The 16,670-nt window shown below is 40.0% G+C and overlaps 1 protein-coding gene across 2 annotated transcripts in view; it reads left to right on the top strand.

Annotated features, from left to right (window-relative positions):
* Nucleotides 1-5: 5 nt before the first annotated feature.
* Nucleotides 6-16,670, top strand: part of Gnl3l (G protein nucleolar 3 like) — a 36,576-nt gene continuing 19,911 nt past the window's right edge. The window contains exons 1-4 of one of the 2 annotated variants that reach the window (XM_046452596.2): nt 6-161; nt 2,239-2,310; nt 14,131-14,171; nt 15,563-15,670. In XM_046452596.2, coding sequence (XP_046308552.1) covers nt 2,292-2,310; nt 14,131-14,171; nt 15,563-15,670 — 168 coding nt within the window. In that variant the 5' untranslated portion in view covers nt 6-161; nt 2,239-2,291. Of the gene's footprint in view, nt 162-2,238; nt 2,311-14,130; nt 14,172-15,562; nt 15,671-16,670 lie in introns of those variants that run through there. The other variant, XM_058582035.1, reaches the window with a different exon arrangement.

Genomic DNA, 16,670 nt, shown 5'->3' with positions numbered 1-16,670 from the left:
CGCCTCTGAAAAGGACGCGCAGCGGGCGGAGCCGAGCTCGGCGACGGAATCACGCCTCGCGAGGCTGAGATCCGGAAGTCGGAACCTAGCCGTACAAGCGCATGTCCTCCGTCCTGGTAGTTGTTCTACCCTCTCCTCTGTGATCCCCGCCGGAAGTGTAGGTAAGAGACTATTCTCCTCTTTTCTCTTGGTGAGCGCTCACCCAGCCGGCAGCGCCATAAGGATCAACTATTTGAGGTGAAACCAGAGATGCCTGCCAGCTTGGAATAGAGAGGTAAACGGCTGGCTCTCTTCCAGAGTAGAAAGGCCCGGAAGGAGGACAGGGATAGTTCCGCACGTGGACATGCGCCAAACTGAATTCTCGCGGGGTTGAGGCTTTGCTCCACCCCGTCTAGAAAGGTGTAGACCCCGGACGCACGGCGGAGAGGCACAGACCTCACTTGTGTGGAAAATCGTTGATGGCCCTCCGCCCCTCGGGATAGTGAGGCTCCGTTTCGCATTACTCCCTTCGGTGTTTGGTGGACATCAACACCGCCAAAGGTGTGGCGACATCGTCCCCACCATATAGGGACACAGTGGCCAATACAGGGCTGAGTGGCATAGACCTCTCCTGGTTTAAGACACAGATCCTAATTGAGGCACCTCATTCCCCAGGACAGGGTTTGATGTATCTCCCAACCATTATTTCTGAGCTGAGAAACATGTGAAGAGTTAGGGAATCTCTTTTCCTGATGTAGACCCAGTGACCCACGCAAGTCTCCACTTCTGCTGAGTAACAAAAGCCCCGCCCCCACTGCACTGCTGCAGAGCTGATAAGATCACCCCTTCCTGGAGTGGTTAGAGGCACAGGCCTCAGCAAAAGGAGAACCTTGCAAATTACTCCTCCTTCCTGTGCTAGAGGGAGTCCTAATTGTGGAGAATTAAACCCAAGCTCTGCACCATATAGTAGTGCTGATTTACTGTATTGTAAAGGCCCACCCCAAAGTGCCTCACAGCAAATATGAACAGATGTTAATATATGAGGAGGTCATCAGTGGAGCCCCTCGAGGAATCCCCAGCTAGGAAGACTCAGATTTTTATCCCCTCCTTGTGAAATAGACACAGAGACCTCCTTCCAAGGACTTATAATTAAATGTAGCCAAGGGAGAGACCTCACTAGAGCAGAGGTGCAGTTCCCCCACCCTGTAATTGTAAGAGGTAGTGAAATCACCAATCACCCTATAGTGCAGGGCACATAGGCTTCCTCCTCCTTACCCAAGGTACAGGAACTCAGATTCATTCTCCTCACCCAGGGTAAAATAACAAGACACCCCCTATCTGTCAATATATGAAGAGATAGAGCCACATAAAAGTTCCACCATCCATGGAAGGTTTCAGAACAGCCCCCTGCAGGCAAGGTGTATATCCTACTCATTCAAAGCTGCACATTTTCCCTCTATTAGTTTGGTGCTAATGTCATCTCATGGTGAAATCAGGCATATCAGTGCTGCCCCACAGCCCTTTCCAGGGTAGAAAGACCTAGAACCCCTCCCCTCTCTTCCTAATAATTTGGAGATACATTCAATTGTACTTCTCTCCCATGTAGCAGAAGTGCATTCAGCCACTGATGGTTTCATATTTCTCTGCACCCCAGAGTAGAGGGACAGATGACAGCTCCCCTGAATTGACAAGGTGTACACCCTAGTCACACATGCAGGCACAGATTTCCCTGCTCTAAAATTTTGCACTGACCTCATTCTCATGGACACATAGGTAAGAGGCCCCTTTTCCTCAGAGTAGACTCCTGGAATCTGTCCCCACCATTACTTCTCCCAGGGTAGATGAGGGACAGGGCTTCCTTCTTGGGAAAAGAAATATCACCCCAATTCATGAAAGAAAAAAAAAAACAAACATACATGCCTTCTCCTCTCCCCTCAGTGAGAAGGGGTTTACTCTAGTCCCTTATTTAGGGTATAATATTACAAAATGGAGGAATAAGGATCGAGAACCCTATTCAATCCATTGAGATACCAGCTCCACTCAGGAAAAGGGTCTCAGATATACCCCTCCCTTTGGATAATGTGACACTGTGCGTACTCAGCCATATTAGAACCTAGTTCTAGGATAGCCCCTTCTCCCAGCATCTATAGTTGTTAGGGCTTTTAATCATGTTCTCTGACATTTAATTTTACTTTTAGGGGGCTTGGGGCATTGTGGTTCCCAGGTCTGTATAAATTGCTTCTTCTCCCATTCTGATAGGAAAAAAGTGGACATATTTGGAATTACCCATTTTCAAGCTGGACTGATACATCATGATGAAGCACAGACACAGTGAGTTTTTTTTAATTAACCCCTCCCAATCTTATGCTTTTAGTGAATATTCATAGAATTTCATAGTGACTTTTAAAAATTGCTCAGTATTTTCCAGATCATTCAGAATGTGTGTAAAATGTGGTATAATGGCTGCCCTCCTGACTTCCTTATAAGAAATGCTTCCCTTATCCACCATTTCCTTTTTACAGGTGAGAAAACTGAGGTTCAGCAAGGTTAAGTGACTTGAATGGCAGTAAATACTATATGGCACTGCCTAATATGCCTAATATTTTTCTTTATGAGTTATACCTTTAAGTTGGTACCATAAGTTGTACCAGTGGTTAAGAGCATAGACTCTGGAGCTAGACTGGGTTTGAATCTCAGCTTTCTCACTTACTAATTCTGTGACTGTGGGCAAGTTACTTAACTATATTCTCCTTATCTATAAAATAGAAGTAATTAATTATGGCATCTACCTAATTGCAATTATTGTGAGGATTTTTTTTTTTTTTTTTTTTGAGACAGGATCTTGCCATGTTACCTAGCTCGCCTCAAACTTCTAGGGTCAAGTGATCCTCCTGCCTCATCCTCCCAAGTAGCTGGAAGCTTAGCATAGTGGCATATGCTTGTAATCCCAGTGACTCAGGAGGTGACTCAATGGTTAAGTGCCCTTTGGTTCAATCCCTAGTACCAAATATAAATAAATAAATAAGCAAATAGATAAATAAAATTTAGTCTTTTTGTTTCTCTTTGGAATTTGGCCTTTCAGAGGATGCATATACTATGTTACCCACAAATTGTTGTCTGGCTTCTCCTGACCTTTGGATTTTTCTTTTTATTTTTTTGGTACTGGGGATTGAACTCAGGGGCACTTAAACACTGAGCTATATCCCCAATCCTTTTTTGTATTTTTTATTTTGAGATAGGAGTCTTGCTAAATTGCTGAGATTGGCCTTGAATTTGTAGTCTTCCTGCCTCAGCCTCCCCAGCTGATGGGATTACAGATGTGTGCCACCACGCCTGGCTAGGGTTTTTCTTAACTCTAAAATAAGACATGTGGACAAATTGTTATTCTTTGTGCCTTAGGACTTTCTGCCTCCCCTCCCCTCACTCTTCAACTGAGTAACTATTGCATTTCAGATTTCAGCTTATGCATTACTTCCTCTGGGAATCCCTCTCTGTTAACTTCCTTCCTTGGTTTCCACTCTGTGCACCCAAAGAAACTGGGCCTATTGACCAGGGTTGTCTCCACCACTGTACTGTTGACTTCTCATCCTTGTCTGATTCATCATTGTGTCCCAAGGGCCTAGCATGATGAGGCATAGTTTGTATAACACACTGTATGCCAGGAAGTAGAGTGACTCAGTTTGTAGTGCTCATTCAGTTCCCTCTCCTACCATGATGTATGAAGCCTAGAAGGAGAAGACAAATATGTCACACAGACTCCTGCATAAAAGAGAAGAAAAGGACTTTTGAACAAGTGCACTTCTGGGCTTCGCTGCCTTTATCTTGCCATGGTCCACAAAGAAAATGACAACATTTGGATAACACACTTGGTGGACTGGACAAGAATTGTACAACCATTGTACAGTCTATTGATCCTATGCACTGGTGGTTCTCTATTCTGTGTGAATCATGGCCCTGCCTATGTAGAGCTTGGTGGAAAAAACAAATTTCAATATATTTTCTTTATAAGATAATAAAAATTTTATCAAAAATCAAACTGTTAATATCAAGAACAAATAATATTTATAAGTAGCACAAGAACAGTGAACAAAATTAATTATTCTTTATTTAGCAACATCTACTACCAGATAATTAAAATACTGATAATGATGAAAAAAGACAATAATTAGGTGGTTACAATAAAGTCATATCTTATAAAATATGTACATTTAGAAATATAGGCAGTTTAAAAAATGAGGAAATATTGTATGGAAAAATTATTTGGAACAAGAATGTTGTATGGAAAGACCATTAGATGGAAAGATTTTCAAGATTTGTTAAGTGGAAAAAAAAAAGCAACTTGTTGATAGAATAGAGTGTTAACTATTTTTTAAAAAAATTAACCACTGTTAAATTCTTTTTTTTTTAAAGTTTTTAAATTATCAATGGGTCTTTATTTTATTTATTTCTGTGTGGTGCTGAGAATTGAACCCACAGCCTCACACATGTGAGGCAAGCACTCTGTTGCTGAGCTATAATCCCAGCCCCACAGTGTTACCTTTTATGGGAGAAAATAGAAATAAGAATATATGTGTATATTTGCATAAAGAAACTGAATAATGCCCAGTAAGATGGTTTCTTGTGACAGTGAAGGGACTGTAATGGATAGGAGCAAATGTGGGAGAGAAGTCTTTTAAATACATTTTTATTTTTGTGTTGCTGGGGATTGAACCCAGGACTTCATATATGCTAAGCAAATGCTCTACCACTGAGACATACCCCTTATCTGAAAATATACTTTTGATTTTGGAGCTATGTGACTATTGTTAAAAATAAAGAATGATGGGCTGGGATATAGCATGGTGATAGAATGCTTGCCTAACATTCATGATTCCCTGGGTTTGATTTCCAGCTCCAGAGAGAAAGAAAGAAAGAAGAAAAATAAAGCTATACAACTACATTAAATGGTAAAAGTTAAATTGAGTATAAAAATTTTATAGTGAACACAAAACAGGACTTTCACTGGTAAATTGCAACTAAAATTACCAGACTAATTGGGATGATTACTGGGAAAGATGAGGGGGAGGTGCTGTGTTCTGAACTGGGCATACATAGTTAGGACCCAAATAATAATAATAATGATTAAATCTGGAAAGGTAATTGAGGAGTCCTATAAGGAATGTTCAAATACATTTTTCCCCTCTGGTACTTGGGATTGAACCAAGGGGTGCTCTGCCAATTAGCTACATCCCTGGCCATTTTTATTTTTTATTTTGAGATAGGGTCTTGCTAAGTTGTCATGTCAAGGCTGGCCTAAAACTTGTGATCCCCTGCTTCAGCAGCCTGAGTGACTGGGATTACATTCTTTTTCTGGAATTACATATCAAATTCAGGGTCTTATGTTTGGTAAGCAGGTGTGCTCCTGCTTAGCTACATCCCTAACTCAAATATAATTTTTTTGTAATATTTGAGATTGAACCCAGAGAGTCTATACCACTGAGCCACATCCCAGCCTTTTTTTTTTTCTTTTTAAATTTTGAGACAGGATCTCACTAAGTTGCCCAGTCTGGCCTTGAACTTAAAATCCTCCTGCCTCAGCCTCTGGAGTAGTTGGGATTACTGGCGTGTACCACCATACACCATGAAATAAAATCATTTTTATTTTATTTTTTCTCTCTACATTTATTATTTTTATTATAGGGGTACATAATGATGGGATTTGTTTTACCAATTTATACATTGACACAATGTAACAATGACTCAAACAAGCTCCCCTCCTCTCTCCTCTCCTTGCTCCCCTCCCTCCCCTCTTCACTCCCCTCCTCCTATCCCCCTGGTCCCTTTCCTCTACTGATATCCCTTAGATTTTCATGAGACCCTTGATCCCCTCCCAGTGCAATTTTTTTTACATCCATCCATCCGTCTGTCTGTCTGTCTGTCTATCTATCTATTTATTTATTTATTTTTATGTGGTGCTGAGGATCGAACCCAGGGCCTTGCACGTGCTAGCCAAGCGCTCTACTGCTGAGCCACAACCCCAGCCCCTCCCAATACAATTATAGGTACATGTTTGAGTGGTTATTTAAAGGGGAAGTATAAACACACACACACACACACACACACACACGCGCACACGGCATTGAACCTGGGATGCTTTTTGCACACTGAACTGCATTCCAGGTTTCCGATTTTGAGACAGGTTTTTAATATGTTGCTGAGGGTCTCACCAAGTTGCCAATACTGGCCACAAGCTTGAAATCTTCCTGCCTAAACCCTGCCCCCAGTCACCGAGATTACAGTTGTGCACCGCTGTGCCTGGCAAAAGGGGAGTGTTTCATTACGTTAAATGCTTATGACCATCAGTTTTATTGGTACAGGTGTATAATGTTGACAGGTTGTTCAACAAACACTGGCAAATATATCCCAGTGAGGTGATGGAAGGGCAAGGGAATTGAGGCTTTGTGTGAGAGCATGATTATACTGATAGAATGTGGAATGTTAGTTGGACAGAGGTGGGGGTGACTGAAGAATAAAGAGCTAAACAGATGGTTCATTTCTGTAGAAAGTTATATGAATTTGAAAATAGGAGAGAGGGATATCTGTGACTGCTTGTAGAAGTCTGAGCAATTATAGGTGATGCCTCTATAGGTATAACCAAATGGATGGGTGGGTGAGTGACTGAGATGGAGTGGAGGTACCTAGAGGTGAGGATGTCAAGGAAATGGGAAAACCCAGGTTATTGGAATAGTTAATCCTCATCTTCAAAGTTATCCAGGTTGATGGTGACACAAATTGGGTTGAAAGTAAAGCAGTGATCCAGGTACTTTAATAAATCAGGAAAAGTGACAATTAGGTGACAGATACTGCAGCAATGTGGGGTCCTCAAAGAGCAGGGTTTAATCCTACTTTTTTCTTTTCCTTTTTAACAAGAAGTAATAGTTACAGACTGACAATTGTAAGTCTGGAGGACAGGTCTTTTACCTACTGGCCACAAAATAACTGTGTTCCAGACAGAAGCACCACTTTTTGAGAGGCCTGCAAGTGAAGCATTGTTATTGGGAAAGTGAAGTCTCAAGGCAGGAGGTTGAGGAATGTTCCCAAGGACAGGTTGAAGAATTAGGGTAGTGTTGATCCCTCCATGGGATTTTTACTCAATAATTTCCATCTGTCTAACTTCCCTGGAAACTGAGTGCCTGTGCTGGCTGGATACAGGCACACAATGAAAGAAAATACATCACACTGAAAAGAGAAAAGCATCTGCTTCAGAGGGAAGAAGTAAAGGGGGGAACAGTGAAGATGAAAAGGGAGCTGTGCTGTCTCATCACTCCCAGTACTGCAGCACTCATGAGCCTCTGTATATTGGTTTATTTTTATTATAGTGGTACATAATGATGTTTTTATATTGAATCATGTGGCGTTTGATGACAGGGTAGAGGGAGAATGGGATAGATGAAGTCAGTGCAAAGGTGGGTGTACAGGGTATAGGGGAAGTATAGGCACCTAGAGTGTGGGAAATGAGGGATGAGAGATGAATGAAGAGATCAGTTTTAGAATATCCATGTGAGAGTTGGTGGTTTTTGGCCTAGATGTTGGATATAGACATTGAGGCTCAGAAATTTTTTTAAAAAAATCTTCAGCCTGGTGCATTGGTGTACATTTATAGTCCCAGCTCCTTGGGAAGATTGCTTCAGTTCAGGGGTTTGAGACCAGCCTGGGCAACATAGCAGACACTTCATCTCAAAAACAAGCAAATAGAAACAAAATTGTTCAGGGTCATATAGCTATGTAGTTGGTGAGCCAGAATAAGTACTGCCATCTGCCAGCTGCAATATTGTAGCTGTTTTCTTTCTGAAGCTGTTGATAAACCAATATACAGAGGCTCCTGAGAGTGCTGCAGTAGTGGGAGTGATGAGATGGCACCCCTCCCCTTTTCTCTTCACTGTTCCCCCCTTCACTTCTTCCCTCTGAAGCAGATGCTTTTCTCTTTTCAGTGTGATGTATTTTCTTTCGTTGTGTGCCTGTATCCAGCCAGCACAGGCACTCAGTTTCCAGGGAAGTTAGACAGATAGAAATTATTGAGTAAAATGGCCAGACCTGGTTCATTCCAATCCTCACATTCTTTTTTGTTGCAACATGAGTACTTTGTAAGAAAAGCAGACATGGTTTCTGTTTTTGTTGTATATGTTTTTTTAATAGGGAAATTCAACATATATTCATTATGGTAACTAAATTATCTGGTCGAATTTCTACGTGTATTTGATCAAATTTCTACTATTTTATTTTTATTGTTGATTTCCTCTTATTGCTTCATTTGTTTATGTTTTGCTCAATTGATAAAGTTTTAAAATAATCCTTCACCATCAAATTATACAACTTTTGCACAGTAATGGAAATGATTAGGAATGTGAAGAGAGAACCTACAGAATGGGAAACATTTTTGATAACTACTCTTCTGACAGAGGATTAACGTCTATAATGTATAAAGAACTCAAAGAGCTTTACAACGAAAAATCAAATAACTAAAAATAAGCAGATGAATTAAACAGATACTTCTCGAGAAATAGTGATGGCCAACTATATATGAAAAAATGTTCAACATCATTAGCAATTAAGGAAATGAAAATCAAAACTACACTTGAGATTTCATGTCATACCTGTCAGAATGGCAGTCATCAAGAATACAAATAATAATAAATGCTGGAGAGAATGTGGAGAAAAAGGAATACTTTTATGCTGTTGGTGGAATTGTAAATTACAGTCACTATGGAAATCAGTATGAGGTTCCTCCAAAGGCTAGGTATAGAACTGCCAATGACCCAGCTATACCACTCCTCAATATTTATCCTGAGTAATTAAACTTATCATACAATAGTGGTACATGCATATTCATGTTTAAATAGCATAATTCACATTAGCCAAACTGTGGAACCAACTCAGGTGTCCAGTGGTTGAATGAATAAAGAAAATGTGATATATACACACAATGGAAGCAAAATAAGTCAAACTGAGAAGGTTAAGTGTTGAATGTTTTCTTTCATATGTGGAAGCTCAGAAAAATAGCGGCAAATCTCATGAAAATCAAAAGGAGATCAGTAGAGGAAGGGGATTAAAGGATGAGAGGTGGGAAAAAATAAATAATCCTACCCGAGTAATTAAAGTTATATTAGGAATTAACAAACATAATTAGGGCTGGGATGTGGGTCACTGGTAGAGTGCTTATCTAGCATGCATAAGGCACTGTGTTCAGTTCCCAGTATTGAAAAAAAGACAAAAGCATAATTAAAACTGTATTTCTCTATCATGTTACAAAGTTAAATAATAGCTTTTTTTTTTTTTTTTTGGTATTGAGGATTGAACTCAGAGGCACTGAACCACTGAGCCACATCCTCATCCCTATTTTGCATTTTATTTAGAGACCGGGTCTCACTGAGTTGCCTAGGCATCTTGCCATTGCTGAGGCTGGCTTTGAACTTGTGGTCCTCCTGCCTCATCCTCCCCAGCCATTGGGATTATAGGCATGTGCCACTGTGCCCAACAATAATAGCTGTTTTTTTTTTTTTAATATTTATTTATTTATTTATTTTTAGTTTTTCGGCAGACACAACATCTTTGTTTGTATGTGGTGCTGAGGATCGAACCCGGGCCGCACGCATGCCAGGCAAGCGTGCTACCGCTTGAGCCACATCCCCAGCCCAATAATAGCTGTTTTGATACTATCTTACAGAGTGAAGCTTTTAGTGTGATTTCATGTTTTTGCTTCTCTAAGCTAACCCCTAATTTTTATTTTCTTCAAGTAGTTTTACCAGAAGGGAAACAGATGGTAATCTTTGCATGTCTGAAAATGTCTTTTATTTTCACATAAGAGTCATCTATTGGTCAGATAGAGGAATTTGATTTGATATACAGTCCATTTTCTCAGATCTTTGTACAAATTCAGCATCCCTAATCCAGTATTCCAAAATCTGAAATGTATTTAGTGCTCACATGATGTAACAAGTGGAAAATTCCACACTGAAATTTTGTTTCATACATGTTAATTTAAAAATATTGTATAAAATTATTTTCAGGATATGTTGTAAGGTATATGTGAAACATAAATAAATTGCATGTTTAGATTTGGGTCCCATCCCCAAGATATTTTATATGTATATGTAAATACTCCAGAATCCAAAATTCTTATTTATTATTATTTTTTCAGTACTGAGGATTGAACCTGGGGGCAATTTACCACTGAACTATATCCCCAGCTTTTTTATTTTTTGAGAACAGGGTCTCACTAAATTGTTAAGACTGGGCTAGAACCTGAGAGCTGCCTTCCTCAGCCTTCCCAGTAGCTAGGATTACATGCTTCGGGCACCATGTCCAGCTCCAAAACACTTCTGATCCCTTTTATTTTGGATAAGGGATACTCAACTTGAAATAGCTGTTGCAGATTTGGGAATGCTGTTTGCTTTTCTCTTATTTGTTAAAGGCTCCTGTTTGGAAGCTTATATGATTTTTCTCTTTAGCCATGGAGTTCAGAAATTTCATCTGAATATGCCTAGGATATGTTTGTTTGTTTGTTTGTTGTTTTGTTTTTGATTAGTCTTTTTTTTTTTTTAATTTTTTATTGTTGGCTGTTCAAAACATTACATAGTTCTTGATATATCATATTTCACAATTTGATTCAAGTGGGTTATGAGCTCCCATTTTTACCCCATATACAGATTGCAGAATCACATCAGTTATACATCCATTGATTTACATATTGCCATACTAGTGTCTGTTGTATTCTGCTGCCTTTCCTATCCTCTACTATCCCCCCTCCCCTCCCCTCCCCTCTTCTCTCTCTGCTCCCTCTACTGACATTCGTTTGTCCCCCTTATATTATTTTTCCCCTTCCCCTCACTTCCTCTTGTATGTACTTTTGTATAACTCTGAGGGTCTCCTTCCATTTCCATGCATTTTCCCTTCTCTCTCCCTTTCCCCCCCACCTCTCATCCCTGTTTAATGTTAATCTTCTTCTCCTGCTCTTCGACCCTACTCTGTTCTTAGTTACTCTCCTTATATCAAAGAAGACATTTGGCATTTGTTTTTTAGGGATTGGCTAGCTTCACTTAGCATAATCTGCTCTAATGCCATCCATTTCCCTGTAAATTCTATGATTTTGTCATTTTTTAATGCAGAGTAATACTCCATTGTGTATAAATGCCACATTTTTTTTATCCATTCATCCATTGAAGGGCATCTAGGTTGGTTCCACAATCTAGCTATTGTGAATTGTGCTGCTATGAACATAGATGTAGCAGTGTCCCTGTAGCATGCTCTTTTTAGGTCTTTAGGGAATAGACCGAGAAGGGGAATAGCTGGGTCAAATGGTGGCTCCATTCCCAGCTTTCCAAGAAATCTCCATACTGCTTTCCAAATTGGCTGCACCTTGATTAGTCTTTTTTTAAAAATTTTCTTTTGCCATGCTGGGGATTGAATCCAGGGCTTTACATGTGCTAAGCACATTCTTTGCTACTGAGCTACACTTCTAGCCCCCTTGTTGTAAATTTTATTTTATTTTTTTTTGTGCTGTAGATTGAGCCCAGGGGGTCCTTTACTGCTGAGCTATATTCCCAGCCATTTTTATTTATTATTTTGAGACAGGGTCTTAGTAATTTGCTGAGGCTACCTTCAAACTTGCAACCCTCCTGCCTCAGCCCCCTAAGTAACTTAGATTACAGGCATGTACTACCACACTTGGATGCTTTTTTAAAGTATTTTTTAGTTGTTGATATACCTTTATTATTATTTATATGTGGTGCTGAGGATCGAATCCAGTGCCTCACAAATACTAGGCAAGTGCTTTGCCACTGAGCCACAACCCCAGCCTCAGGATGCTTTTTAATCTTGATCCTCCATGTGCCTTTTCAGTCTGGATCCTCAAGCCTGTTTTTGATTTAAGGAACTTTCATATATTATTTAAGAAAGCTATTGTGTCTCCATTTGTACCTTTTTCTCTTCTATCTCCTTTTTTTTTCATTATAATTTCCATTTCTTTTGGATTTTTTGTTTAAAGTAAGCTCTCTCCTTTAGTCCTCTAGCTTAATATTTTTTCTCCCACATTTCTTATTGGTGTGTTATATATACTGATGGTATTTGTTGTTACATATTTGTGCATGCACACAATATACAATATAACTACATAATTTGGCCAATATCACCCACCCCCAGCACTTCTCCCTTCCTCCCCATTCCCCACCCCTTGGACCCTTTCCTCTATTGATGTCCCTTTGATTTTCATGGGATCCACCCACATCTTTCTTTTCCTTTTCCTCTCTAGCTTCCACATATGAGAGAAAATACAACCCTTAATTTTATGAGTTTGATTTATTTCACCTAACATAATGATCTCTAGTTCCATCTATTTTCCTGCAGATGTAATGATTTCATTTTTATTTATTGCTGAATAAAATCCCATTGTGTATATATACCACGTTTTCTTTATCTGTTCATCCATTGATGGAAACCTAGGTTGGTTCCATAGTTTGGCTATTGTGAGTTGTGCTACTGTAATCATGGGTATGCTTGTATCACTATAGTATGATGAATTTAATTCTTCAGGATAAATACTGAGGAGTGGTATAGATGGGTCATAGGTGGTTTATGCCTAGCCTTTGGAGGAACCTCATACTGATTTCCATAGTGGTTATAATAATTTATAATCCCACTAACAGTATAAAAATGTTCCTTTTTATCCACATCCTTTCCAGCATTTATCATTGTTTGTATTCTTGATGACTGCCATTCTGATAGGTGTGACATAAAATCTCAGTGTGGTTTTTTTAAAATAACTTTATGTATGTATGTATGTATGTAGTACAGAGGATCGAACTCAGTGCCTTACACGTGCTAGACAAATGCCCTACCATTGAGCCACAGCTTGAGCCTCTCAGTGTAGTTTTGATTTTCATTTCCCTAATTGCTAATGATTTTGAACGTTTTTTTCATATATTTATTGGCCATCTCTATTTCTTCTTTTGAGAAGTCTGTTTAATTCATTTGCCCATTTATTAATTGGGTTATTTGATTTTTTGTTGTAAAGTTTTTGTGTTCTTTATATATTATAGATATTAATTGTCTGTCAGAAGAGTATTCTAGGTTAATATTAATTTGATGGTTATTGATGTCCATTCTGTTTTCTACTACATCTATTACATTTCTATTCAATATCAACTTTTGGGAATCTTTTTTTCCCCCAAGACTTAGTCCTACATATTCAAGAAACTTCTCTAGTAACAGAAGTTCTTCAGTAACTATAGAAATGATCCCTTAAGTTTTAGGAATCTTTCTCACACAGTTCCTTTGAAGTATCTTCTTGAACTTCCTTACAGATTTGCAGTAATATTTAAGTTCTGTTTCCTGTATTAACTCTGCTTCATTGTGAACCACCCCATATGATAGTGGAGCCTTTTTTTGTGTGTGGTAATCTCGAACTGCTCATACATTTGTATATATCTTGACCTTCCAGAACCTCCTCCCTCTCTAGGAATTCCTTTGACCCCCTTGAAAGTGGTGAGAATTAAGGGAAAACATTTTTCCCCAGGAGGCCAGCTGTGAAGGGGATGACAGATGGGACTTCTCTTTGAAGTTGGGGAAAGGCCTCTTAAGTTCCTAAGGCATGGTTGGAGAAGTGGTAGCTCTCTCTTCCTTGGATCCAAGGGAGGCAGCAAGTTTAGTGAGTAGGTCAAGTCTCTTAGAGGCGATGGCCAGAGCAGAGCCAGCAGGAAGGGATAGTTCTCTCCTCACATGCTGAGGCCATTTTTGCAGGATTTTGCTGGGCATCCTCAGATCACCTTACCTTGCTTCTTGCTCCCTGATCTCACCCTGACTCTGAAATTATTAAGGTGCCCCAAACAAGGAGGTTGGCACTGGAGGCTTGTAGTCACAAGCACACATTTAGGTAACTACAGAATTCTCTGAAAATTTGTTTGAGTTTACATTGAAATAACTCTCAAAACATTATATCCTATATTTCTTTGATACTGTTGTTACTATCTGCATCTCTGTCTTATGCTGAATCTAGATAGACACAGTGTATGAGGGTTTTTAGGTTTCAGTGTGGCCTGACCTTGATTAAGGTGTGACCAAATTTGGATAGATGTATGATGATTCCTTCCTTTTTTTTCTTTTTTCCTTTTTTTGCAGAAAATAAAAAGCCAGGTAAAGGTTCCAAAGGCTGTAAGAAGGTAAGTTGGCTCCACAATCATATGGGGTGGCTCACACTTAAGGTATGCCCATTATTGGAGATCAGGTCAGTAGATATTGGCTGACTCTGGACAGAGCACCACATTGGAATTAGTAGACCTGGCTTTTGGTGGCCGCAGCAGAGATTCAGCAGCATATATTAAGTTCCCACTATAAGCCATACATTGCTTTTTATGCTTGATTTACGTTGGTCGGGATTATTGTCATTCCCATTTTTAAAAATATAGTTTTAGTTGTAGATAGGCAGAATACCTTTATTTTATTTATTTATTATTGTGTGGTGCTGAGGGTCTCACCCAGTGCCTCACATGTGCTAGGCAAATGCTCTACCACTGAGCTACAACTCCATCTCACTCCCCATTTTTTAAAAGTGCTGAGGATTAAACTCAGGGCATCAGTTCATGCTGGGAAAGAGCTGTGTTGCTAAGCTATTATCCCCAGCCCTCACATCTGCTTTCTTTATTTATATTTTATGGTATTGGGGATAGAACCCAGGACCTTGTGCCATGATAGGCAAGAGTTCTACCACTGAGCTATACTGCTACCCCAGTTCCATTAAAAAAAAACCTTTTAATGTATTTTTTGTGGTACTGGGGATTGAAACCCAGGAACACTATATAACTGAGCCACATCCCAGCCCTTTCTTTTTTTAATATTTTTTAGTTGTAGGCAAACACAATATCTTTATTTTATTTTTATGTGGTGCTGGAGATCAAACTCAGTGCCTCAAGCATGGTAGGCTAGCGCTCTACCTCTGAGCCACAACCCTAGCCCCCATCCCAGCCCTTTCTATTTTTTTTTTTTTTAAATTTTGAGACAGGATCTTGCTAAATTGCTGAGGGTTTCTGTAAGTTGTTGGCCTCAAACTTGTTATCTTCTTGCTTTGGCTATCTGAGTAACTGGGATTACAGACATGACCATGCCTGACTACAAACTTTAAACCACCCTCCAGAATCATTTAGGGTGGCTTTAAACAGAATGCTGGGTGCTGCCCCAAAGCTTCTTATTTAGTAGGTCTGGCATGGCATTTAATAATTTGTATTTCTACCAAGTCCCCTGGTGCTGCTGTGGTTGGCCCAGGGACCACATTTTGGGAACTACTTGTCTAGAAAGCTTTTCCCTTGGCCGTGGTAAACCTTTCCAGCTGCCCCTGCCCCCACCACTTTCCTGGAGTTTTTAGTTAGTCCTTGCCTGGGTAAGTAAGGGAGGGTCTCTCCTCAGCCAAACAGGCAGTTCTCTAGGGATGAAGCCCTTTGGGCCTACTCCTTTCTTTCCCTCCAGAGCTACAGTCCTCTGAACAAGGTTTAACCTCTGTGGGTGATTTCTTTGGGTTTATTTTCTGTTTGATTTTTTTTTCTTGTGTGGCGACCAGCCTATAAAGCAAAATGGAAAGAAAGCAACTTCAAAAGTGCCCTCCGCTCCCCAGTTTGTTCATTGCAATGATCATGCCAGCCGGGAGGCAGAATTAAAGAAGAAGAGGGTGAGCCCTTCTTTACCTTGGGGGAGGGAGAGGGCCTGTTTTAAATGCTGGATCTGCAGAAGTATTGAGTGGAAGGGTAGAGGTGAGAGATGTTAGGATTCTTGAGGCTGTTTGTGGATGGGGAAAGTGAGGGAGGGAGGTTACCTTGATATAGGATTTAGTGTTTCTGTTTGCTGACTTCCCCCTCATGTCCCGATCCATTACTCTCTGGCTTACATTCCCACTTCTCCATGGAAACCACCCCTGTTGGCTTCCCCAGTGCCAACCTTCATGCCATATTCATGGATAGCTTTTTTCTCTCATCTTAGTAGAATTCTCAGCATTTGAGACCATGCTTTCCTTGAAGCATTCCCGATTTTGACTTTGACATTCCACTCGCCTGAATGTTTCCTTCCTCTTGACCAACCTTTTGCATTTCTCTCTTGCTGCTCTTCTTCCTGCTTTTTTGTTTGCTTGCTTGCTTGTGTGATTTTTGAGACTGGATATCTATGTTGCCCAGAGTATCCTTGAAATCCTGGGCTGAAGGGATCTACCTCCTTTATCCTCCTGAATAGTTGGGAATACAGGCCAGCACCATGGCATCCAGCTTTTACTTCCAACTTTTAAAATGAGGTTATATCCCAGGACCTTGTCCTTTTTTCTTGTCTGGTCTTAAGTGATTCCTCTCTGCTTATAATGCAGTCTCTGAGCTTCGCATACCCTCTTTTTCTTATTTATTTATTTATTTTTGTGATACTGGGGATTGAACCTAGGGGTATTCTATGCAATGAGCTACATCCTCAGCCCTTTTTATTTATTTTTAAAAGTATTTTTCTAGTTGTAAATGGGCATAATACCTTTATTTTATTTATTTTTATGTGGTGCTTGGGGATTGAGCCTAGTATCTCACGCATGCTAGGCAGGCACTCTACCACTGAGCTACAATCCCAGCCTTAACCCTTTTTATTTTTGAGACAAGGTCTTTCTAAGTCACCTAGGCTGGGTTCAATACTTCTGATCC

Source organism: Marmota monax, unplaced genomic scaffold (assembly GCF_021218885.2).
Source record: "Marmota monax isolate L192 unplaced genomic scaffold, Marmota_monax_Labrador192_F-V1.1 WCK01_AAM20220418_F8-fsc00223, whole genome shotgun sequence".
Taxonomy (NCBI): domain Eukaryota; kingdom Metazoa; phylum Chordata; class Mammalia; order Rodentia; family Sciuridae; genus Marmota; species Marmota monax.
The sequence above is the reverse complement of the archived record's forward strand: the minus strand, read 5'-3'. Positions and strand labels throughout refer to the sequence as shown.